A 22,989-nucleotide genomic window follows, 5' to 3' on the forward strand; every position below is an offset into this window, starting at 1 on the left:
AGTGGGTCTAAGCCACCCACACGGGAAACCCAAATTATGTTCCAGGCTGTTGGCTTCAGCTTGGCCCCGCCCTGGCTGTTGCAGGCATTTGGAGAGTGAACCAGCAGATTGAAGATCGATTTCTCTCTCTCCCTCTCTGCCTTTCAAGTAGAATGAAAATAAATGAGGGAAAAAAGGTCAAGCTGCCCTGAACTGAGTTGAGCTGGCAGAATGCAATGTTGGGCTTCCAAGCTAAGGCTCTCTCCTGACTGTGGCCGCCTGGTACATGCAATGCCATTGAGACACTTCCTGCGCACTGACCGTCTCAGCACTCTCCAGGGCTAGGTGATGTTTTGCCTTTGCCTTTCCCTGACAGCACCCGCTTAGTCTTCTGTCGGAATTATCTGTATCTCTTCTAGGTTGAATGGAAGCTTTGGATGGTGTGGTCGCTCAACCTCATTTTGATATCATAGAACTTGTGCCTTCGGCTTGGCTCAGTCAAGACACTTTGCCAGTGCCTCTTAAGCCTCTCATACTATGCATGGTATATACTGTCATACAAAGATGAAAAAAAAAAAAAAACCCATGAAGTAACAGCTTGATCAAGACATAACGCACATGCTGTATAATTCACCTAAAGGGTACAATTCAATGGTTCATAATATCTGAAGAGTTGGGCAACCCTCACTTCAATTTGAAAACAATTTAAAGATCCCATACCCATTACCGTCACTCCCCTTCTCCCCAAATTCCTCAGCATTAGGCAACCCCTAATATACTTTTTGTCTCCATGAATTTGTCTATTCTGGTCATTTCATATGTCTGGACTCATACCCTGTGTGGTCTTTTGTGACTGACTTCCACCTAGCATATTGTTCTCAAAGTTTATATACATTGTAGCATGCACCCAATAAATCACTCTTTGTGTTGCCCTATTGCATACATACTTTATTGTATGGATACACACCACATCTTATTTATCCCTTCAGCAGTTGATGGACATTTCGGTTGTTTTCAACTTCTATTACAAATAATTCTGATTTGAACATCTGTAACAAGGTTTTTTTTCACATAACACAAAATTAACCATTTTAAAGTGGGCGATTCAGGGCTGGCGCTATGGCGCAGTAGGTTAATCCATTTCCGATCCAGCTCTCTGCTATGGCCTGAGAAAGCAGAAGATGGCCCAAGTCCTTGGGCCCCCGCACCCGCTTGGGAGGCCCAGAAGGAGCTCCTGGCTTCAGATCGGCGCAGCTCCGGCCATTGCAGCCATTTGGGGAGTGAACCAGCAGAAGGAAGACCTTTCTCTCTGTCTCCCTCCTCACTGTCTGTAACTCTACCTCTCAAATAAAAATTTAAAAAAAAAAAATAAATAAAGTGGGCGATTCAGTGGCATTCAGCGCATTCACAACCTCCATCTAGTTCCAAAACGTTTTGACTTGAGTCTAATACAAAACCTCATACCTGGGCTGGCACTGTGGTGCAGTGGGTTAAGTCTGCTTGCAGTGCTGGCATCCCATGTGGGAGCAGGTTCAAATCCCAGCTGCTCCACTTCCAATCTAGCTTTCTGCTAATGTGCTTGGGAAAGCAATGGAGGATGGCCCAAGTGTTTAGACCCCGGTACCCTCATGAGAGACACAAGAAGCTCCTGGCTCCTGGCTTCAGTCTGGCCCAGCCTGGCTGTTGTAGCCATTTGGGGAGTGAGCCGGCAGATGAAAGACCTGCTCTCTGTCTCTCCCTTTCTCTGTAACTCCTTCAAATAAATAAATGCTTAGAACAACAACAGCAACAAAAAGAAAACCTCTCATATCCATCCAGAAGTTACTTCCTATCGTGTCTTCCCTCTTCCTCAGAACCTGGTAATCACCCACTGGTTTGTTGGTTTTGTTTCTATGGATTTACCTGTTCTGGGCATTTTTGTGAGTCAGTGGAATCAGAATATGTGATCCTTTGGGTCTGGCTTCTTCCACGTTTTTGAGGCTCACACAGCTGGAGTGTGCACTCATGGTTCACTCCTTTTTTGGACTGAATAATATTTCATTGTTATGTCTATGCCACATTTTGTTCATTGACTCATCTGTTGAAGGACATTTGGGTTGTTTACACCTTGGGCTACTGGGAATAACGCTCCTGTGAGCAAACACACGCAGGGCTGGTTGGGTACCTGTTTTTATTGGTATCTGTGAATACCTAGGGGTAGAATTCCTGGGTCATGGGAACATCTTTGAGAACAGGAACTGGACAACGCCAAGAAGTTGTGGGGCTTATTAATTTTTTTGGTGAAAGCTGTGCTGCTGTTAACCAAGGAAAGGGCGAGACACTCAGAAGAGGAAGGGAAGGCGCAGGCTCTGCCAGCGAGACGCACTGCACAAACGCGGACTCCGGCTCTTGTTCGGCAGTGGACCTGCCACAGGAGTCTTTCTTGGTCCTGGTGAGTTGGGAAGCAAAATTATGGGAATGAAGTTAAGGCAAAGCGATGACTACTGACCACTCAGACACACAGCAACCAGGTTCACGGTTCTGGGGTCCGAGCCCCACAGCCGTCCACCCACCTCGCTTCCTGCAAGGTGGTCACGAAGGAGGTGCTGGAGACTTAGGACCTGCAGGCAGAGGACTATGAAGTCTCAGGCGCAGCAGGGGCTTCTTCCCTAAGGCCAGGAACAGGGGAGAGACAGCTTGCTTGTGGCTCCACGGTCACCCACGGTTTGGAGAATGTCGGGGTAATTTAACAAACCACTCTTTATACAGAATTGTCTCCTAAGGAGCTTGCACACAATTATCTTGGCAACTGCCGAGCACAGCTGGGGAAAACACACAAAAATATAAATCTTTCCAGTGAGGATTCAAGAGTAGAAGGGCCCCTATGGAAGCCACAGGACCACTACGGGCCCAGACCTTAAACAAGATGGTGGCCGGCACGGGGCCGCTCTATCTCGCCTGGCGGAACTCTATGGCGGGGCAGAGACGCAGAGTGGAGAGCGGCGAAGCCGAGGTGGGCGGACACCCGACCACACTAGTGCGCTAGGAAGAGCGGAGCGGAAAGGGAGCGCTCGCGCATGTGTGGAACTGGAGGGAAGCATTCCCAGACAAGGGGCCCACCCCACGGTGCGAGTTTTCAGAAACGTGTGAGCCGCCTAGGTCCAGTTAAAGCGAGGTGGGGCGTTTCCCCAGGCGCATGCGTCCTAGGCAAGACCAGCGATACTGTGGCGGCGTGGTCTTTTCAACGCCCGGCGTACAGACGACGTCTGAGGTGGAAGGGGCGTTTAGGATTCACAACACGCATGCGTCCTAAGACCGAGGCGTTTCCTTCAGAGGGTGTGGAGTGCAGAGCTCCTTTCTGCGCAGGCGCAGGGGCTGTCCGGTAGGGCGAGTGGTCTGTTCAGGGGAGGGAAGAGGGGGTTGAAGGGATTAAAAAACCGGGTGCGCCTGCGCGTTGCGGAAGGGTTGGAGGAGCCCAGGGTTTGCGAGGGGCGGGGTCACGTATGCGCGTCATGGGATGGGTAGGTGGGAGAGAGGGTGGAGATCGGGGAGGGCCTATGCGCTTGCGCAGTGCGGGGGTGGAGGGCGGAGGAGATAGATAGCACGCTTGCGCGGCTGTCACAGGGCTGCTTGGTTGGTCAGTGGGGAGTCGGCGCCTGCGTACTAAGACCCGTGTGCTGCAGCGGCGGCGGCGGTAGAGGCGGCGGCGGCGGCGGCAGCGGCAGCGGGCTCGGAGGCAGCGGTTGGGCTCGCGGCGAGCGGACCGGGTCGAGTCAGTGCGTTCGCGCGAGGTGAGAGCGGGCAGGGCGCGCCTGCGCGGAACCTCGGCTTGGGCCTGGGAGGAGAGATGGAACTGCGCGGGGGTCTGGGAGGGGGCAGAGGGGAGCGGCGGTCCGCCGCACGGGTTCCGGCGGAGAGCCGCGCGAGGTGCGGAGGGGCGCGGGCGCGCGCCCCGGTTGGCGCGCAGGGTGACGGTTGGGGCCGGCCCGGTGACGTTGGAGCGACGCAGGGCGGGGGACGGCGAGCCGCGAGGCCGCCACGCGGGAGAGGCCGCCAGGCGGCCACGCCGGGGCGAGGGCCCGGGGCCAGATCGGCCCGCCGGGACGGGCGTACCTGGGCGGTTGAGGACCGGACGCCGCGCGGCCACGTGAGGTGGGGGAGGGGGGCTATCCGGTGAGGGCATGTGGAGGGGCCCGGCGGCCGGCGGGGGGAGGGGAGGCGGCGTGGCTCCGGCCGGGCGCAGCCTTTGGGGAGGGGGGGTGGCCGCGGCACCGGAAGTGCCCCCCACAGAAGGCTGCCCTCGGGGTCGGAGGCCGCATGGCCGAACGTGGACCGGGGCCGCATGGCAGCGCGGGGACCCCTCCCCCCAGGTCCCGGCCACCGGAAGCCCCGGGCGGCCACATGGTGGGAGGGAGTCGGCAACCCGCGGCGCGGGGCGCTTGGTCCGCGCGGGCGTCCGAGCGAGCCTGGAGTTCGGAGGAGCCGGAGGAGCGCGAGGCCCGGGGCCTCATCACCGCTGCGGGCCCGCTGCGGACATATGTTAGCGCTCCCTGGCCTCAGGAGCCCTTCCTTGGAGCCTTTGCCCCAATCCTCCTGGGAGTGAGGCGGCCGGCCAGGTGTAAGAGGCCTGAGGAACGGGGAGAGCGAGGGCGATTGGCCAGCAGCCCAACTCTTGTCGGCCCGCGCCGACGGTGCCTTGAAGTCCCGGCAGAGGAGTTCCCCGGCGTGATACGTGCTCTTCACCTTGTCGCTGTCTTCCCCGCTGTGTCTGGTTTGGGAGCCCCTCCGTTTTAGCGTCCTTAACTCTGTACCAGTCTAGTGTAATTACTACTCACTACTACCAGCCTTTTGCTTTTCTTTTTATTGTCATTCACCACCCCCCACTCTCCTACTTTCTACTGACTGTACAGGCCTGGCCTGAAAAGCCGACAGGACCGAGGCATCCTGGGAAAAGTGGGAGGGCCCTCGAGGCGAGGCTGGTTCCTGGGTTCCCTTTGGGAACCGAGATCGAAGTGTTTGGCAGGGGATCGGTTAGGAGACAACTTTACTTTCTCTCCCTTGACTGCTTCTGCAAGTGCATGTTGGAGAGGTGGGAATCCCCCAAAGAGGCCTTGTGGTTTCCTGTACCAGTGACTGGCTTGTGTGTGGATAGGGGTGGGGGGTGTAACAGAGACGGGTGGGGCCTTGTCCGATCTCCACCCCCCCATTAGCCCCGCCCTTAGCTGGCTCATGGCTGCTCACCTAATTATAGCCCTGGCTGCCTGTGAGGGGAAGAGGGGTGGCTGGTTTCAGTGGCAAGTAACACCTGAGTCCTCTGGGTCCCAGGAAGTAGGCCTTTCCTCCTCTGAGATGGGGTATCCCAGTTCCCTAGAGCCTTCCTTGCTCAAGCCTCCACTTTAGCTTTTATTTGTGGGGAGGGTTCAGCTATTCCCTCCTGACGGCACAGCAGTTCTGAAGTATATTTGGTCCCGGTTGGGATTTAATGCAGGAACTGTGACTTTATTTTAGGTGGGTTATGGAATAAAGGGTTGGGGGAAATGAAGCAATGCTTCCAGGCTGATGGGCTAGCTTGGAGGTCCTGTTAATCGCCATCCTTACTGACCCCAGTTCTCTTCTTGGCTCTAGTTGGACTCGAAACTTCTTAAAATGGCAGATGATTTGGACTTCGAGACAGGAGATGCAGGGGCCTCAGCCACCTTCCCAATGCAGTGCTCAGCATTACGTAAGAATGGCTTTGTGGTGCTCAAAGGCCGGCCATGTAAGATCGTCGAGATGTCTACTTCGAAGACTGGCAAGCATGGCCATGCCAAGGTTAGAATTTCACCTCTGCCCATCTTGCCTTCCCCACACACCACCTCCCTGGTTCCATGGGGCTCCTGGCAGCAGGCTGCCATTTCTCCTCGCCCTCTACTTCTAGTTCTTACTGTTTCATTCCTTTCGTGTAGTACTCAGCCCCTATACCAATACACATGCTTCTCCGTCCGCAGCCTCTTCGTGGGTACCCTCCTGTGCCCCGTCGCAGTTCCTCTCTTTCTTCATTTTTGGGCCAGTCTCGTCTCTTACTGTTCTTTATGCTCTGGCTGTTCAGCCTCTCCTTCCTTCCTTCCTGCATTTGTCTGTCTCTGGGCGCCCATAGGTGCTCATGGTTTCTCCCTGTGTACTTCGGAGCCTTGAAATCACCTTGCTACGCGGCGCCTTGGTCCTGCCGTTCCCTTTGGAACTCTGCAGAACTGAACTCCTCTACCTGCCGTGCCCACTCAGTTCCTTCGGCCTGGTTGCTTTCTTGGGTCTCAACATTCTTAACGCCTTACCTCAGACTTGCCCTCCTTTTCCTCTCATAAATTCAACCTGGTCCATCCTTGCTGAATTTCTTGCTGTTTTCTTCACTAGCAGGTTTTTCCATCTTCCTTGACTCTGTTGATCCTGGTTATCCCCTAACGTCTCGATGCTTCTCTATGCTCTTTTGATTTCCTTATGTCCTAACTCAATTCTTTTTGTTGATCCCCAAGTCCTTTTTTTCTTTTCACATTCTCTTCTGTTTTCTCAGCCTTTTTCTTTTTACCTTTTCTTTGCAAATTCTCAGCTCCTCATTTGGGGGTCCGGAAAACTCAAACTTTTCACTGGGTCACTTCCATTTCCCTAGACTGAGCGTCCTGTTTCTGTCAGTGCTTTATGGTAACTCCCGTCTGCCCTCGGGCTGTCTACCCCAACCTCAGGGGTAGGGTGGTCTTTAGCCTCGGGATTGTTTTTAGAGGCTTTGGTGTTTCTTTCCTGGGTGGACTGGTTCAATCCCAACTCCCCTAAACTTTGCCCTAACAATGCAGTCTCAGAAGCCAGGGACAGCTTGAGCTTTTATCTCCTCCATTGTAGAGTTTGGTTGGGTTTCTCTTTGTGATGCATACACACAGGTCCACCTGGTCGGTATTGACATCTTTACTGGGAAGAAATATGAAGATATCTGCCCGTCAACTCATAATATGGATGTCCCCAACATTAAAAGGAATGACTTCCAGGTATGTGGATGGTCAAGGGGAGTATAGGTCATAGGTTAGTGGGGGGTGGGGGTGGGGGTGCGATTGACCAGAGGAGCTTGTGCCAGGAGAGGAAGGAAGAACAGGAGGGTGTTGTCATCCCGGTTTGTCCCAGATCCTTTGATTTCAACCTACCTGGGCCTACCTCAGCTTCCTTTCCTATCTGCCCCCAGCTGATTGGCATCCAGGATGGGTACCTATCCCTGCTCCAGGACAGTGGGGAGGTGCGAGAGGACCTCCGTCTGCCTGAGGGAGACCTCGGCAAGGAGATCGAGCAGAAGTACGACTGTGGAGAAGAGATCCTGGTATGGGCACCCCCGCCCCTTGTGCTCAGCTCGCTCTCAGTGCTTCTCTCTCTGAGCACAGACACCTGACCGACCCCCTTGCTCCTCCAGATCACGGTGCTGTCTGCCATGACAGAGGAGGCAGCTGTTGCAATCAAGGCCATGGCAAAATAACTGGCTCCCAGGTGAGTGACAGACCCAGCTCCGGGTTGCCGCCCAGCCCTGCCCCAGCCCTTCTCCTGTTCTGTCTTATGTGGTTTCTCTCCTGTCTCCCACACAGGGTGGCGGTGGTGGCAGCAGCGATCCTTGAGCCTGCAGAGGCCCCTCCCCCAGCCTGGCCCAACTCTGGCCTGGCCCTCGGCTGGACTCCTACACAATTTATTTGACGTTTTATTTTGGTTTTCCTCCGCCCCTTCAATCTGTCGGGGAGCCCCTGCCCTTCCCCCAGCTCCCTTGGCCAAGAGCTAGTGAGCAGTGGCCTTGGTGAAGCTGCCCTCCTCTTCTCCCCTCGCACTACAGCCCTGGTGGGGGAGAGGGGGTGGGTGCTGCTTGTGGTTTAGTTTTTTTTTTTTTTTTTAATTCAATCTGGAATCAGAAAGCTGTGGATTCTGGCAAATGGTCCTTGTGCCCAGCCCCTCCTCATCCCTGGTCTGGTCTCCTGTTCCTCAGCCTTTACCCTAAGCACCTTCCCCACAGACTGGGGACCAGCCCCTCCCCCGCCTGGGTCTCTCCTCAAACCCCTTCAGATGGGGAGGGAAGGGGAGGGGAGGGGACCTGCCCCCTCTTCAGGCATCTGGGAGGCCCTGCCCCCATGGGCTTCACCCTTTTCCTGCGGGCTCTCTTCCCCGACACATTTGTTAAAAATCAAACCTGAATAAAACTACAAGTTTAATATGAAGCACCCAACTCAGCTGCTTACTTGAATTGAATGGCTACTTGCTGACTGGAAAGTGTACCTGGAAGCCAGAAATAAACTGAACTCTGCTTCTGGGTTCATTGTCACCAACTGTCATCACTTGGACTTGCTGTGGACCTGCCAGCCTCCCCCTCCCCCCAGGCAGCCGTGGAATGCCCCACAGCTGGGTGGGGGCAACACAAACAGCAGCAGCAGGGCCATGGCAGGTAGAGTTTATTGGCCTGGGACACACAAGGGGGACCCTCACCCGTGGTGGGGTTGAAGAGACTCTCTGGTGGTCACTTGTGGTAGAAGCGTGGGTTCTGGCTGTGTTGGATGAAGGGGAGCCGAGGGCCGGGCTGGCTGGTAGCTGTAAAGCCTGACTGGTGGAGTGACAGGAGGGGTCTGTCAGTGGCCCCTTCTCCCTCCCACTCAGACCCTGACAAGCATCCCAGGGCAGAGCAGGGCGGGGGTCGTGGCCACTTGTCCTGACCTTTCCCTGCTGATCACCACCCTTACCTTTCCTGCTGGCTGCATCTGGACTGGGAGCTGGGGGGAGGCAAGGAGTCCAGGAGCTGGATGCAGAGCCTGGGGGTGCATGGGGCGCAGGGAAGACTGCAGAGAACAGAGTCAGGACCTGAGGTGTGCAGGGCTAACCTTGCACAGTCCTAACGCCACACCCCCTGCCCCAAGGGCTCCTCACAGTCCTGACCCACACCCCAGGACCCAGTACTCACAGAGTCTGAGAAGCCAGTCTGCTGGTTAGCATGTTCCATCTGCTTTTGCAAGGACAGGGCACCAGCAGGCTGTAGAAACCCTAAGTGGGGGACAGGGGCGTGTGAAATGACGTGAGAGTGAGGACGGGAGGGGCTGGAGCTAGGGCTCCCAGTGGGTGTCCTGGTCACCTGACTGGGTGGGCTGGAAGTGGCCATGCACGGCATAGGGCTGTGGCTGAGGCTGAGAGAGGTACTGCACTGCAGGAAACGCTGACGGTGCTGAGAAAGGCAAGAGGCACCGGCATCAGAACTCCAGCATTCCTTCCCGGTTCCCAGGAGGGGCCCCCTAGCACTCACCTCGGAGCTGCTGGCTGGGACTATAGGCTGGCTGGGTGGGCCCGTAGTGAGGCGGGGGCTGGGCAGTCCCGTAGGCACCGCCAGGACTGCCTTGGAATTGCCCGTGCTCTGGTGTCCCTGCAAAAGCTGCTGCGGAGCCCACGTAGTGCCGGGTCTAGGGAGGGGGGACGAGAGCTCCATGGAAACTGGAACACAAACTCCGGACTCGCGAGCTCTGCAGACGCGAGGTGTGCTTGGGATGCTTCTCACATCAAGTACGCCAGGGTGGGTGTAGCAGGGCAATGGGCCTGGGCCCACTCGCCCTGCTTTTCTCACCGTAAGCACTTGGGGTCCAAACATCTGTTTGGCTCTGTCAGCTGCCATGAGGGTGCCTGGGCGGCTGTGTCCTCCGGGGCTCCCTAGGAAGGAAGAGCAGCTTTGTGACGCTGGAGTGGGGGGCTGCCCTGCCCGGCAGGTGGGCCCCTCAGCCCTCACCCTGCATGCTGAGCAGGTGAGTTCCCGTGTGCACCGTCAGGCTCTGCTGGTAGGCAGCCGAGGTCAGCGTGGTCAGGTCGCTGGAGGGAAAGGAAAGCAGGTCAGAGCCAAGCACAGGAGCCCCTCGCCATCGAGCACCAGTGCCCTGTCCCCGCCCCGGTGCAGCCGGCCCCGTTCCCACTCTCGGCTCCCCGATCCCACCTCTGCTCCTTTCGCCTCCGTTTTTCTTCCTCGTGCAAAACCTTCTTGAGCTGCAGGAAGAGCTGGTGCTTCTCCTCCTGCAAGGCCAGAAGCTTCTCCTGCAGCTTCAGGATCTGGGGGGGAAGGAGAGGATGGAGGCGCGGCTGCCGCGGGAGGAGCCGGGCAGGGAGGTGGCGGTGCGTACTTGCTCCTTGGTCTCCTCCAGGGACATCCTCTCTTCCATTTCCTTCTTCTTCCTCCTCTCCTGCTCCTCCCTCATCTTCTGTTCCATCATCTTGTCCACCTCCTCTTCCTCTGCAGAAGGGGGGGGGGGGAGCCCAACGTTAGCCACGCCAGTTACCCCGAGGCTCCTGCACGCTCCCTCCACCGCCACGGGACAGCCAGAGGGCGGCTTGATCAGGTGCTCTCCAAGGTCCTTCCCTGGAGCTTGGGAGCAGGTCTCTAACTCCCCGCACGACGTGGGGGTGTTCCTTCCCTCCTCTAACTCGGCCTCGCGCGCAGGGGTCGGCCCGTGGGCGGGGGCCGACCCTGGGCCAGCGCAGACACCCCGGGCGTGCGTCCTCCCACTGCGGCCCGGCTCACCCTGGCGCTTGCGCTCCCGCTCCATCATGATGTGCCGGTGGAGCGCCCTGGCCATGGCGTTGGAAAGCTTGGGGCGCTCCAGGAGCGCGGGCATGGTGCCGGTGGGGACGCTCGGGCCGTGGGCGCCCGGCTATGTCAGTGACTGCCAGACTTCGGGATGAGGCCTGCGGGGAGGCGGGAGCTCAGTGGGGGCCGTGGCCAGCCGCGGCGGAAGCCCGTCCGCCCGGCCCGCTCGCCGTCCGGGTCACGTGCGGCGGGAGCCCCTCGCTCGGTCTGGCCACAGACCCCGCTCCGCGGCGCGCCCCGGCGGCACCAAGGTCCCGGCTGGACGCTCCGGCCGCTCTCCTCCGCGGCCCGGGCCGCCCGCCCCTCCCTACCCGCCTTCTCGGCGCTCTCTCCGCGGCCCCGGCGCACCTCGGCCCCCGCTACGTCACATCCGGCGGCCGGGCCGAGTGCTTCCGGAGTCACGGCGGAGGCCGGCCTCGCGGGTTGGCCGAGGGAGAGGCGGAAGTGCACTGGGACGGGTGCCCGCGACGCCCAAACCTCGGCGCGGGGCGGCGGGGACAGAGAGGCTGAAGCGGATGCTAGGAGAGGGCGTTTATTGGCTCTTTAGAAATCAGTCAGTAACAACTGTACAGAGGGCCCCGTCGTCCTCGTGCCCGCCCGGCCCACGCCCGCCCGCCGGCCCCCGGAAAAGCAGCTTCATGTGGACACAGGGGGACTCCTGGGATTCACAGTAACCAGAAACAAAAACGGAAATAAATTAAGTGATATGGGGGAGGGGAGTAGTAGGGAGTCGTGTTCCCCAAATCAGTGCATGAAGAGGGGTCCCCTGGGCCCGGAGCTGGGCTCCCCGCAAGCTCCCCGCCATCAGAGGGAGTGTTCTGGGCCCCTGGACACGGAGGTGTGCTCCACTTCCCATCTGAATCTGAGAGCCTGTCTACACTGCAGTTCCTGCGCATCTGCCAACACTGAGCACCTGTGCATGCCATGAGTCACTGGAATGAGGTGGAGGCAGGCGTCACTCGGAGTCCGCGGGCCGAGACCCAGCTGTGCTTGTAGTAGTGGGGTCTCGCCCCTCATTCCACCCGTACCAGCAGGGCATAGAGGAGTATGGCCCCCTTCTCCTTAGTGACCCACTCAAGTTCGGCCGCGCCGAAGTGGGGGTCCGGAGGTTCTCTGTGTGCAGCGGAAGGGGGGCCCGGGGTGTAGGAGCCAGGGCGCACACACACCTGGAACGCCACCTGAGCCCGGTGTGTCCGCTGAGACTTGGGGTCCCGGAATCTGTCGGGCAAGAAGCAGAAACGGGAGTGAGGCCTCCGCCCCAGCCACACTTAGGGTTTGCTCCAAGGAAAAGGCCTTAGCTCCAGCTGTTCTGTCTACCCCAAAGGCTCTGCCTCCCACAGCCTGTCCGGCCACAACCCTCACTTCCCCTTCCTGTGACGCCTACCCTGCCCGCCCGATTTGAGAGGCAGAGACAGCGAGACAGACAGACAGAGCTCCCATGTGCTGGTCAGTCCTCAAATGCCCACAACAGCCAGGGCTGGGCCAGGACTGAAGCCAGGAGCTTAGGTCAATCCAGGTCTGCCCCAGGGGTGGCAGGAGCCCAGTCACTGGAGCCATCACTGCTGCCTCCCACGGTCTGCATCGGCAGGAGGCTGGGGCCAGGAGCGAGCCTGGAACTGACCCCAGGCACCGTGAGCCCCGAGATGACCCCTTGTAATGTGGCTGCTGCATCAGCATTTCCCATCCGCCTCACCCCACTCTCCTTCCTCTGTTTCCACAGTATTGACTCAGCACCTTTAAAAATACCAAAGGCTGGCCAGTGCCGCAGCTCACTAGGCTAATCCTCCGCCTGTGGCACTGGCACCCCAGGTTCTAGTCCCGGCCAGGGCGCCGGATTCTATCCCGGTTGCCCCTTTTCCAGGCCAGCTCTCTGCTGTGGCCCGGGAGTGCAGTGGAGGATGGCCCAGGTGCTTGGGCCCTGCACCCCATGGGAGACCAGGAGAAGCACCTGGCTCCTGGCTTCGGATCGGCATAGCGCGCCGGCCGTAGCAGCCATTGGGTGGGTGAACCAACAGAAAAGGAAGACCTTTCTCTCTGTCTCTCTCTCTCACTGTCTAACTCTGCCTGTCAAAAACCAAACAAACAAAAACTAAAGGCTTATTTTGTCAGCATCCTGCAGAGACGATTTAGGCTCCACAGAGCAAGGTTCCCTTCGTCCATTTATGATCACCAAATGCAGAAAGGACCGAGGTGCAGCCCAAGCAACTGACAAGACGCAGCGAGGGAAGGGGCCCTGGGGCCCTGCAGTCTCCACACCCCGCCCGTGTACTCACTGCACTTTGGAGGCCAGGGTCTCGGCCCCGGCGTACTGAAGGGAAGGGGAAAGCATCACTGGAGGGGGCTGCTCTTCCCGGGGAGGGGCACAATTCTCGCCGGGCTCCTCAAACCCTACCCCGGGCTCTCCCTTCAAGGGCCGGCAGCTCAGGATGGAGGCAGTGCCTGCGAGGAGAGCTGGGTCAGGACAGCCCCTTCTCCCCTCTCCCTGCCTTCCCCCACTCCACAGTACCTGCTCCCAGCTCCCCTCGGTCCAGCACTCTCCGCACCGCTGCCACGTTGCTCCCGTGATACGCCATGTGCCACTTCTTAGTTAGCGTCCCAGCCTCCAGGCGGGGATTCACCCTGGGAGGTGGACAGACATGGCAGACAGGACCAAGGTCATAGCTCTCCAAGGTCATCCCCTGGACAGGAAGCTCTAGCACTATTCCATGTACCCTCCTGGGACTCTCTCAAGGGTGACACAGCACAGTAGGGGAAAGGCACGACCGTGTCCCGTTTGTACCTGAGGTTGAACCTGCACCAGCCAAAGGGCAGGGCGTACTCCCTGGGGGGCTCCCCTCTGCGCCTGTGGGCCTCGTCTCCTCGAAGCTTCCGGCAAGACTCACAGTAGCACAGGCTACGCTTAGGTGGAGGCATGAAGTAGTCCTCTGTGGGGAGTGAGTGGCAGGCTTGGTGCTGTGGCAGCCGACCGTGCTGTAGCCCTGCAGCCGGTCTCCAGGCTCGGCACGGCCCCGGCCCGGCTCTGGGGATGAGAGTTCTGGGGGACTGGGACTCACCAGGAAGCAGCAGCAGTTCTTGGAAGCGGGAGCAAAGGGCGTGGTACTCGCAGCTCTTTAGGGGGTTGGCAGTGGGCGGTGGACCCCAGCATACGCTCTCTTTGATACCTGAGGGGGCAGAGGGGGCACGGGTCACAGGAGCTGGGGCTGGAAGGTGGGGGAAGGGAAGTGAGCGGAGGATCCTGGTCCCTTCAGGCTGGCGCACCGTCCACCATGTCAGCTTTCTCCATGTCCCCTTGGGTTCCGGCACTCTTCCCACTGGTGGCCCCTGGTTCAGGGCTCACGATTGTCACCTGCAGGGAAGAAGGGTGGTCAGCCAAGGCTCCATCAGCCCCCGGGGCCTGGCGATCCCCTCTGTGACCCCCCTCCAGTCTCCCGCCTGCACTGCCACTCACCTGCTCGCACTGCCCGTAGAGGTCCACGAGCGCATGGCAGGGCTGGGGCACGTCTGGCACGGCCACGCCGTGGTCCACCCCATTGACGTGGAGATGCAGCCCCCCAGAGCTGTCCAGCCGCAGTCCCAGTACGGTGCCTTCGGGACATGTGTCCAGGTTTGGCCCAAACTTCTCACAGATCTGGGAGGAGAGACCTGCTGTCTTCCAGAGATCAGACTCCCACCTGCAGCAGCCACCCCGCCCTGCAGCCTGCCACTGGTCGCCCCTCCCTGGGATGGCTCCCAACCCTCCCCGCTCTCTGAGCTCTGCTCCCACGGTGGTTACCTAGAGGCCCCTCCCTGCTCCCCACTGCAGCTGCTCAGTGGCAGGGTACAGGCCTGAAACTGAGCTGACGGCACTCACACCCTTGCCCACCCCCTGCCATCCCACTTCAGACCTGCACTCCTTCCTCCAGGGCCACCCCTCCCTCCTTGGAGACCTGGCCGCCTTCACTCTCCCTGGCTCCCTGCTCACCTTGAGACCGTTGTGGAAGACGCCGCGGCCCCGCAGCAGCCAGGCTGCCCGTTTGAGGGCACAGGCAGAAGCAGGGAAGTTGAGCCTCTCGGGTGGGCAGGTGATGACGCCCAGGACGAGAGAAGACGTCCACTGTCTGTTCAGGAAGTCTATCCGCACCTGGGGGAGACAGGACTACTCGAAACCCCTCCTCCCACCTAGCAGGATGGGGCGGGCATTCTGCACCTGCCAGGGCGTGGCCTGGGAAGCCACCCTTTCTGATGCAGGGGCCAGAAGCTGCTTTCTCCTGGAAGCCATGGTCTGGCTGTGTCTCTCAGGGGCTTCCTCCACTTTCCACTTGCAGCAGAAAGCCCTCCTCCCAGGTATCTCCCTCGGACGCCCAGCCCCGCCCTGCATTTGGTGGGAACTAATTTTCAGCCCCATTACAGACAGGAACAAAAGCCCAGGCAGCTCATCCAGGGGCTTGCCTTTCACTTTTCTCCTGGAAAGGCCTCTCTCCAGGAGGGCTGGCCCTGGGTTGCCCTGGACTGGGAGGAGCTGGCAGGAGGCAGGGCCCACCTGGACCAGCAGCTGGGGAATGAGGGGCTGGCTGATGACCACAATGCCCTGATTATAGCTGGCCACCCGCGTGGCTGTCCGATTCCCGTTGGACAGGAGGATATTCTTCCCATGGTTCTCCAGGAACTCGAGTGCTGTGGGCACAACATCCACTTGATCCTGACCCTGGGGCAGAGGAAGAGACTGAACTGCATGGGTTGCTGAAGTCACGACCAACCCACTGTGGGGGTTTACCCAGAGCTCAAGGACAAGGCCTCTGCCGGACCATCAGAGGAGCCAAGAAAGGCCAGGCATCCAATGGCTGCCCACTGCCCGTCCGCATGCCCAGTAGGCCCCACACAGCCTCTTACTCCCAGGCCATGCTCCTCGCCTTCGTCATCTTCCTCGACCTCACTGCCGGTATCCGAGCTGGGGGAAGGAGGCTGGGTGCCTTCTGACTCCTCCAGCCGGGTAGAACTGACAATGGAGACACAGCGCACTGGCCCATAGAGATCCAACACAGCCCACACGTTCTGCAGGCACACAGGACCCAGAAAACCAGAGATCAGAGGAAGGCCCCAACTCAGGAGCCCATCCTGGAACCCGAGGACGCTCTCCGGTCTACCTTGGCGATGCCAGTCGCTGCAGGCCCCATATCCTCTCCATCTACCAGGATGTGCATTGTGTCGTCGGCCCCCCGGCGAATACCCACACGGCTGCCCACCTAGGACCGATGTGGGACAGGGCAGATGCTCAGCCCACCTCCCTGCCACCCCCACTCCCAAGCCCTCCCAGTCCCCGGAGCCAGCTGCTTCACCCCCAGCCTCTCTAGGTTCCGGCCATAGTTCATCCTCTGCAGCTGCCCGTCACGCCTCACTTCACAGCTGGACACCATCCAGGTGGTCTTCGTCCGGAGCTCTGGCAGGGAGGGAGGCAGCCCGGGGCCACCGCCTGCCCCAGGCCCCATCTCCCCTGGGGCTAGTGTGGTCAGTCCCAGCCGGAGGGACCCCGCCCACTTTTCATCCAGCTCTTCCACTTTGACCTGCGTGAGAGACAGCATCAGCTGGCCCTGCCGTGCTGCCCGCGGCGCCCACTGTCCCACCTGCACAGCCCACCTCAAAGACTTCCTCAGCCTTGAGCTCCTTGGTGCTGAAGACGAGGCCGTGAGCATAGCCAGCCGCCCGCACGGCCCTCGTGCCGTCCTCCTCCAGGGTGACGTTCTTGCCACAGGTACTATGGAATCGGTGAGCCACACCAGCCACTGTGAAAGACGGCACCAGGGAAGGGGTAGGACTGGGGCTGCAGGCTTCACGCGAGACACAGGGCAGAGCCTTCAGATGAAGTGGGAAGTGGACACAAAGGGCCCCCTCTGCCACTACTCCTTAGAGCCCCAACACCTTTACACCACCCGTGCCCACACCTGGCACGCCCAGGCCACGGTGTCAGGCTCTGTGTACCAGGCATAACCTCCCCCACTTGACAGCGTGCCACTGTGGGCTGTGCCTGCGGCACCCCCAGGGCCCACAGCAGGAAAGCAGAGCCTGCAGCCCCCTCCCTGCCACTGCACCTGGGGAATGCAGGGGGAAGGACTTCTCGGTGGCGCTGTTGCTGGTCGCCAGGCTGTTGTCCATGGGGCCGGTGGCGTTAGTGATGGACACTTGCACACACTGGCCATAGAGATCCACGACTGCATACACCTCTGGACGGCAGAGGAAGCCACGGTCAGACGCCCGAGGTCTGGGATGCACGGCCTGAGGGTGCAGGCCCAAAGCCACAGAGTAGTCACCTTTACCCGGAGGCAAGCCTGAGCAGGCGGCGCCTTGATCCTGGCCGTTGATGAAGTAGTGCAGGTCGCCCTTGGCGGTGCGCATCATGCCGATGCGCGCCCCCGTGCCCAGCGCGTCCAGGTCACACCCGTAGTTGTTGCGCATCGTGTTGCCGTCTTGCATGATGGCGGTGCCGCTGCAGGGACGGCAGGAGTGTGTTCAGCCTCCCAGCCTCATCCCCACACTGGCCCCCGCTCAGTCCCTGCTGGTCAGACCCAGACTGGGGTCTTGGTCTGGGCCAGAAGCCCCATCCTGAGGTCCCCCAGGGCAAAGCAGAAACCATCCTACAAGGAAGAAAGATCGAGTTCCTGTAGGGCTAGGCAGGGCTTCTGTGACAGAAGGGACCGCCAGTCCCCTGGCTCTGCCCCTCCCAGCCGGCTCCATTCAGCCTCCCCTCAGCTGCTCTTAAAAGTAGGAAGCCTGGGGTTGGTGCTACAGCATCAAAGGCTAAGCCTCAGCCTGCAGTACTGGCAGGCTGCTCCTCTTCCAATCCAGCTCCCTGCTAAGACCTGGGAAAGCAGCGAAGGATGGCCCAAGTGCTTGGGACCCTGTACCTGCATGGGCGACCCGGAGGAAGCTCCTGGCTTCTGGCTTCAGCCTGGCCCAGCCCCAGCCGTTGCGACCATTTAGGGACTGAACCAGCGGATGGAAGACCTCTCTCACTTTCTCTCCCCCTCTCTCTGTAACTCTGCCTCTCACATAAATAAATATATAAATAAATCTTTAAAAAAAAAAAAAGGCAGGAAGCCCAACCTCAGCATCCACGTATCATAGTCAATGTCGGTCATCGTGTTGGGGAACTCCAGGTCTTCAGGCCGAATAGCAGTCACTCCTGGGGAGGAGGCAGGAACTGGTCAGCACTGACCCCGAGGCCACAGGCCCCAGGACCCCCCAGCACTCACACAGATGTCCCTCACCTGCCTCAATGGAGCCTGACCAGCGGTCCACCATCTTCTGAATGACAATTTCAAAAAGCTCTCCGTCGCGCAGGGCCCTGCCGAGGAGGCGGCAGTGAGAGAGGCCCTGGGGAGGCTGAGGCGGGGCCGCGGGAAGCAGGAGCGCCAGCGCGCAGACTGACCGGTTGGAGATGACGATGGCGTCGTTGAACTCGCTGCGGCAGTTGTGGCGCAGCGCGGTGCGGCCGCCGTTGGTGATGACGGCGTTACTGCCGTGCAGCTGGTGGAAGCGCAGGTCAGAGCCCCCGGCCCCTGACGACGGAGAGCTCGGGGACACCTGGTTGTTCCCCTCAGGGAGGGGCTCAGGAACCGGGGGCACCTCTGCAAGAGTGGACGTCACCCGTCGGGTTGCCAGGTGTCTCTAAGGCCTCCCAAGGCCACCCCAAGCCCCTGCCCAGCGCTGCCCGGCCCTCACCCACGTCGTCCACGATGGTGGCCTGGGCTGCCTGGCCGTAGAGATCAACGACGGCATAGACGCCGGGAGGCACGTTCCAGGCGGCGGGGCCCTGAGTCATCCCGTTGACGAAGAAGTGGAGCGTCCCGTCCTCCCGCCGCACCACGCCCACCGTGTCCCCTGCCTTGGAAGAAGGGGGGCTAGAGTGAGGAGTCAGGCGGAGTTCCTGCCTGGGCTGGTCCTGCATCGGCCCCCCTCGCCTGCCTCCCCTGCTGCTGTGCCCAGATAGGACCCTCACTCTCCCACCTTGAGGCGGTCCAGGTTGTGCCCATACTCGTCCAGGATGGTCGTCCCGTTGTGCATCACCCCGTTCCCGGTCATCATCCAGGTCCCTAGGGGGATGAGGAGTGGCAGAGGACACGAGAGGGAAGGCGGGGCCTCTCTCCTCTGCATGGCAGCCCCCGCAGAACAGCTCTGCCCTGCCCACTGGGTGCTCCCCAGCCACTAGATGAGGATGAGGGTCAGGGCTTCGGGGACAGCTTCCTCCCTGGGACCCCACCTTGGCCCTGGCCTTCTCGGGAGCTCACCAGAGCGCAGGTTGGTCATGGTGGAGGGCAACTGGAGATAGGCAGGGTTGTGAGTGGTGACGCCAATCTCAATGGAGCCAGCCCATTTGTCCACCATCTTGTCAATGCGCACCTGGAACACCTCTCCATCCCGCAGGGCTCTGCTGCTGAGTACCACGCCATGATTGAAGTCGTCGGTGGCACTGAGGGCACAGCACATGGGGAGTCAGATCCCAACACTCGGTGTCAAGGCTTCCCCCAGTGACGCCCGCCAGCCCCAGCCAACCAACTGAACCTCCCACTGCGGGAGGCGCCCCACTCTCCTGTCCAAAACGCCCCAGACCCGACTCCCTCTGCCTCTCACTTGTCCAGCCACCCCCTCTCCAGTCCCATTAGAGCCCCTTCTGCAGGCTTCTCCCCACCCCGTGGGCCATACTGGGGCCTCAGGGCAGTGCGTCCCTCGTGGGTGATGGCTGCCTTCTGTCCACAGTTAGGGTGGAAGAGCAGGCGCTCGGGTTCCGCCTGGGCGGCAGGAGCGGTTCGGCGGAGGGCGCCCTCGGGGGACAGTGCCCGCAGGATGGCATTGTTGCGGCGGAGACGGTCGCTGTGGTTATTATTGTGGACAATGGTCACCTTCACTGCCATCCCGTACAAATCCACCACACCGTACACCACTGGGGGCGTCAGCGGGGTGGCCACACCTGTGCAGTGGAGAACGGGGGGAGGGGAGTCAACCACGGGGAAACCGAGCACCCACAAGAGGCAGGAGGCTGAGGTCCTGACCCTATGCTCCCCGTCCGGCTGAAAGCTCTGGCCCAACAGCACCTGCGAGCAGCCCCTCACCCTGGTCGATGCCATTGATGAAGAAGTGCAGGGCAGAGTTGGACTTCCTCGTGAGGCCGATGTGGTCTCCCTCCTATTCAAAGCAGAAAAGCCGTGAGCCTGGAATCTACCCACCGTCAGGCCCCAGAACAGCGCTGGGCCTTGCTGCCACCCCCTCCACAGGACAGCAGCTCCCAGAGATGTCCACGCTAGCCTCAGATCACCCTGGGGCACAGGAGGACAGGTGCCCGGGCCCTGTTCTCCACACATGGCCACGTCTGCAGTTCCTGAACACTCAGTGCAAGTCAGGCGCTGAGTTAAACCGTCTTACGGGCGTCAACTCCCTCAAACCTCAACCTATAAAATACGTGCTGCGCTGTGAACAGCCTCATTTTAGAGGCTGCCGGGCAACCCCACCTCCTCAGAAGGAACCTCAGTTCTGGGTCAGAGACCACTGAATGCATGGCGGCCAGCCAGGGACACAGAATCCCCGCGTCGCCCAGGAGGGCGGCCGGAGGCTCTGGGCCCCGCGCACCTGCAGCTCATCCAGACTGAACTCGCAGTACTCGCGGCGGGTGCCTTTGCCGTTGGTGAGGATCCCACAGCCGCTCATCATGATGGTGCCTGGTGCGGGAGGTGGACGCCCTGGTTAGGACACAGGCTTCTTCCCCTCAGGAAACCCCAGGCCTGCGCCTCCACCCCTGCCAGTGCGGGCACCTGACTGCAGGTTGGTCATGGTGGCTGGGTACTCCAGACTGTTGGGGTTGTGCGTGGTGACACCGATCTCGATGGATCCCGACCACTTATCTACAAGCTTGTCGATGCGGATCTGGGGTCCAGTGACAGCGGAAGGGAAGACCAGGGAATGTAAATACAGAGGAGGGGCCCCAGGCCTTGGTTCTTCCCAGAGCACGCCCTCCTTCCCCACCCCTCTGCCAGCACCTCCCTCCCTATCCAGCCCCATCTTCAGCTCCCAGAGGGTGAGGCGCTGGCCAAACCCCAGGGTTTGCACACCTCAAACATTTCATTGTCCCGCAGCGGGCGGTTCGTCATGACGACCCCGTTGTTGAACTCATCCAGGGGCCGCCGCCGCTCAGCTGTCTTGTTGTTGTTGCTGAGTTTGATGAGGGTCCCACACTTCTCGTGAAAGAGCAGGGCGTCATTGGAAGTGAGGATGGGCGAGGTGGCAGCGCCGCTGGATGCCAGCCCTTCCCCTGCCGGGGGGGAGCTCAGGTTCACGTTCAGGAGCCCCCCGTTGTAGGCAGACAGGATGGTGTTGCTCACCACCTCCGACAGCTCCATGCTGGCAAAGTCTACAGCAGCAGGACGGAGGAAGGACAGCGCGATGAGACCGCGCCCTTGGGCTTGGCGCCCTCTCTCCCTGGCCCTGTCCTGCGGCCCCTCCCCTGTCCACCTCACTGCCCACTTCCCCTCCCAGGGCTTCCCCGAAGCCCTCACCATTATGCGAGTCAAGGCTGTTAGGAAACGTCTCCGGCCGGGCCTGCGCTGGGGACACCATGAAGGCTGGGGACCAGGTGGGAGGGGAGGGGAATAAGGGTTCAGTCCCTGCACCAGGGCCCACAGACAGGAGACCCCCTCCTTGAGCCCCTGCTCTCTGCAGGGATCTGAAGGGCCCTGCCCACACCCGGCCTCACCTGTCACTACAAGTCTCCCACCTGAGCTACTCCCGCAGCCCCACCCCTCCGCCGCGGCCCTGGCTGCGTTCTTACCTTCATCCCCGGAGGTTCCCTGTTCAGCCAAGGCGGGATCTTCAGAGGGGGCTGAGGGCTCGAGGGGAGGGGTGGGGAGGGGAGCAGGGGGACAGAAGCCTGGCTCAGGGGGCAGCACAGTGATCTGGGTGCACTTGCCATAAAGGTCCACGACAGCCCAGACCCGAGCGGGCAGGCCTGTGGCAGCCACGCCACAATCCCGCCCGTTCACCCAGAGCCGCAGCTCCCCCGCAGCCGTGCGTTCCACGCCCACACGGTCCCCTTCGCCAAGCTGGTCCAGGTCCTGGCCGTACTCCTCCAGCACGGAGCGTCCGTCCCTCAGCACCGAGCAGCCTGACACTACCCACGAACCCCCCTTCAGTCCCGTGGCGCTGCTTGGGAAGTCCAGCACGCTGGGGTCCAGCGCCGTCACCCCGATCTCAATGGAGCCGCTCCAGGAGTTGACCTGTGTGTGTGACAAAGGCAGCGGATAGAGGCCCAGGGTGGGCCATCAGTGGGTCCCCAATGGCTGGAAAACCACACCCCACAGGCCTTTGTATCCCCTTCTTCCTATCCTTCGGCTCACTGGCTTTCCCTCTCTGAGATGCTGATCCAGACACGCAAACCCATGAGGCATTTCCCACTCTGCCTCAGTCATCGTTAGGGTCTGCTCTCCTCCAGACCCTGCGTGTCCTAGGGTGCTCGGGGTCTACCCCACTCTTCCCCGCCCCCTCCCGCGTAGGCTCAAGTTCCCAGCCAGCCTCCTAGCTGGCCCAGGTCACCCTCCTCCCTCGGGCCTCCTTCTCTCCAGGCTCCGCCCAGAATCTCCTCCCAGATTTTCTCACACACACCTGCCTCGCCCGGGTCCTCTTCACCCATCTCTCTGGCCCTACCTGTGAGTTCCCCCCTCCGATGCTTAGTCCTTGTCTTGGGATCTCTCTTCTCTTCCCAGCACATCTCTGCATCCCCCACCCCCAAAAAGCTGCTCCAAGGAGGCTGCTCCCTAGTCATTCTACCGGCGAGCCCCCGTGCCCCCCTCCACTTCTGCTCCTGTTTCTTCCTTCGGACTGGACGTCCCTGCTCGCTCCCTGTGCATCGCCCGGTGCTCTACGGCCTGTCGCTTCCCTGTCAGTACCCAGCGACGTGGGCTGCCCTGGCTACCCCGCCCCGTTCTCCCTCTGGTCCCCTCCCACTTCTTCACATCTCGGTTCCGCCGCCCCGGCTCTGCACCTTGCGGTCGATGCGGACGGTGAAGACGCGTCCATCGCGCAAGGGTTCTCGGCTCAACACCAGGCCGTGGTTAAACTCCTGGCCCGGCTGCTGCCGCCGCGCTGTACGCCCACAGGCCGACAGGCTCACCAAGCGCCCAGTGCGCGGGTGCAGCTCCGCGCCGCTGCCGAGACCCCCGCTGGACCCCGGTCCCGGGCCGCTCCCGCCGGGGCCCGCCCCGCCCCCGCCCGGCCCCGGCCCGGGGCCCCCACTCCCACCCGACCCCGCCGCCATCGCCGCTGACACCGGGGCCGCGCGACAGTCGCGCTTGGCGGCACCGTGGCAACCGCGGTAGACGGACACCCTGAGGGAATACGACCCGGGGCTGGGGCCAGAAACGCTTTACGGCACAGCCGGGCAACGAAGCACCTCCGGCTAAGGAACT

General features: G+C 60.6%; 3 protein-coding genes across 24 annotated transcripts; 1 reads left to right on the forward strand and 2 right to left on the reverse strand.

Moving 5' to 3' along the window:
* The first annotated feature begins 911 nt into the window (after positions 1 to 911).
* EIF5A (eukaryotic translation initiation factor 5A) lies at positions 912 to 8,171 on the forward strand. 6 transcript variants are annotated; one of them, XM_070061327.1, is made up of 6 exons: positions 912 to 3,340; positions 5,584 to 5,769; positions 6,867 to 6,971; positions 7,163 to 7,294; positions 7,385 to 7,458; positions 7,554 to 8,171. In XM_070061327.1, exons 2-5 carry the CDS (start codon positions 5,605 to 5,607, stop codon positions 7,445 to 7,447), a joined length of 465 nt encoding a protein of 154 aa, XP_069917428.1. In that variant the 5' UTR covers positions 912 to 3,340; positions 5,584 to 5,604; the 3' UTR covers positions 7,448 to 7,458; positions 7,554 to 8,171. The 6 variants fall into 6 exon arrangements, with proteins under 6 accessions (XP_069917428.1, XP_051681219.1, XP_051681220.1 ...); XM_051825259.2 differs by lacking the exon at positions 912 to 3,340 and adding an exon at positions 3,482 to 3,749; XM_051825260.2 differs by lacking the exon at positions 912 to 3,340 and adding an exon at positions 3,957 to 4,110.
* On the reverse strand, positions 7,829 to 11,748 carry GPS2 (G protein pathway suppressor 2). 14 transcript variants are annotated; one of them, XM_070061319.1, is made up of 11 exons: positions 11,731 to 11,748; positions 10,499 to 10,662; positions 10,101 to 10,210; positions 9,917 to 10,029; positions 9,716 to 9,795; positions 9,557 to 9,639; positions 9,242 to 9,395; positions 9,074 to 9,163; positions 8,906 to 8,985; positions 8,688 to 8,783; positions 7,829 to 8,547 (listed from the first exon to the last, which is right to left on the reverse strand). In XM_070061319.1, exons 2-11 carry the CDS (start codon positions 10,590 to 10,592, stop codon positions 8,206 to 8,208), a joined length of 1,242 nt encoding a protein of 413 aa, XP_069917420.1. In that variant the 5' UTR covers positions 10,593 to 10,662; positions 11,731 to 11,748; the 3' UTR covers positions 7,829 to 8,205. The 14 variants fall into 14 exon arrangements, with proteins under 14 accessions (XP_069917420.1, XP_008269026.1, XP_008269022.1 ...); XM_008270804.4 differs by lacking the exon at positions 11,731 to 11,748 and adding an exon at positions 10,913 to 11,027; XM_008270800.4 differs by lacking the exon at positions 11,731 to 11,748 and adding an exon at positions 10,876 to 10,956.
* On the reverse strand, positions 11,081 to 22,983 carry NEURL4 (neuralized E3 ubiquitin protein ligase 4). 4 transcript variants are annotated; one of them, XR_007911407.2, is made up of 29 exons: positions 22,566 to 22,983; positions 21,357 to 21,801; positions 21,085 to 21,150; positions 20,641 to 20,939; positions 20,344 to 20,455; positions 20,162 to 20,250; positions 19,648 to 19,720; positions 19,241 to 19,505; positions 18,826 to 19,007; positions 18,545 to 18,630; positions 18,260 to 18,422; positions 17,967 to 18,165; positions 17,806 to 17,882; positions 17,642 to 17,720; positions 16,849 to 17,024; positions 16,630 to 16,761; positions 16,178 to 16,323; positions 15,880 to 16,104; positions 15,688 to 15,786; positions 15,434 to 15,595; positions 15,084 to 15,248; positions 14,526 to 14,684; positions 14,013 to 14,206; positions 13,823 to 13,910; positions 13,618 to 13,725; positions 13,344 to 13,488; positions 13,071 to 13,183; positions 12,838 to 13,003; positions 11,081 to 11,782 (listed from the first exon to the last, which is right to left on the reverse strand). XR_007911407.2 is itself a non-coding variant. In XM_002718810.5 (29 exons), exons 1-29 carry the CDS (start codon positions 22,836 to 22,838, stop codon positions 11,578 to 11,580), a joined length of 4,671 nt encoding a protein of 1,556 aa, XP_002718856.2. In that variant the 5' UTR covers positions 22,839 to 22,983; the 3' UTR covers positions 11,081 to 11,577. The 4 variants fall into 4 exon arrangements, 3 of the variants coding, with proteins under 3 accessions (XP_002718856.2, XP_008269013.2, XP_008269015.2); XM_002718810.5 differs by having other exon boundaries at positions 14,013 to 14,192; positions 16,855 to 17,024; XM_008270791.4 differs by having other exon boundaries at positions 14,013 to 14,192.
* Between the last annotated feature and the right edge of the window lie 6 nt (positions 22,984 to 22,989).

Source organism: Oryctolagus cuniculus, chromosome 17 (assembly GCF_964237555.1).
Source record: "Oryctolagus cuniculus chromosome 17, mOryCun1.1, whole genome shotgun sequence".
NCBI classification, from domain to species: Eukaryota; Metazoa; Chordata; class Mammalia; order Lagomorpha; family Leporidae; genus Oryctolagus; species Oryctolagus cuniculus.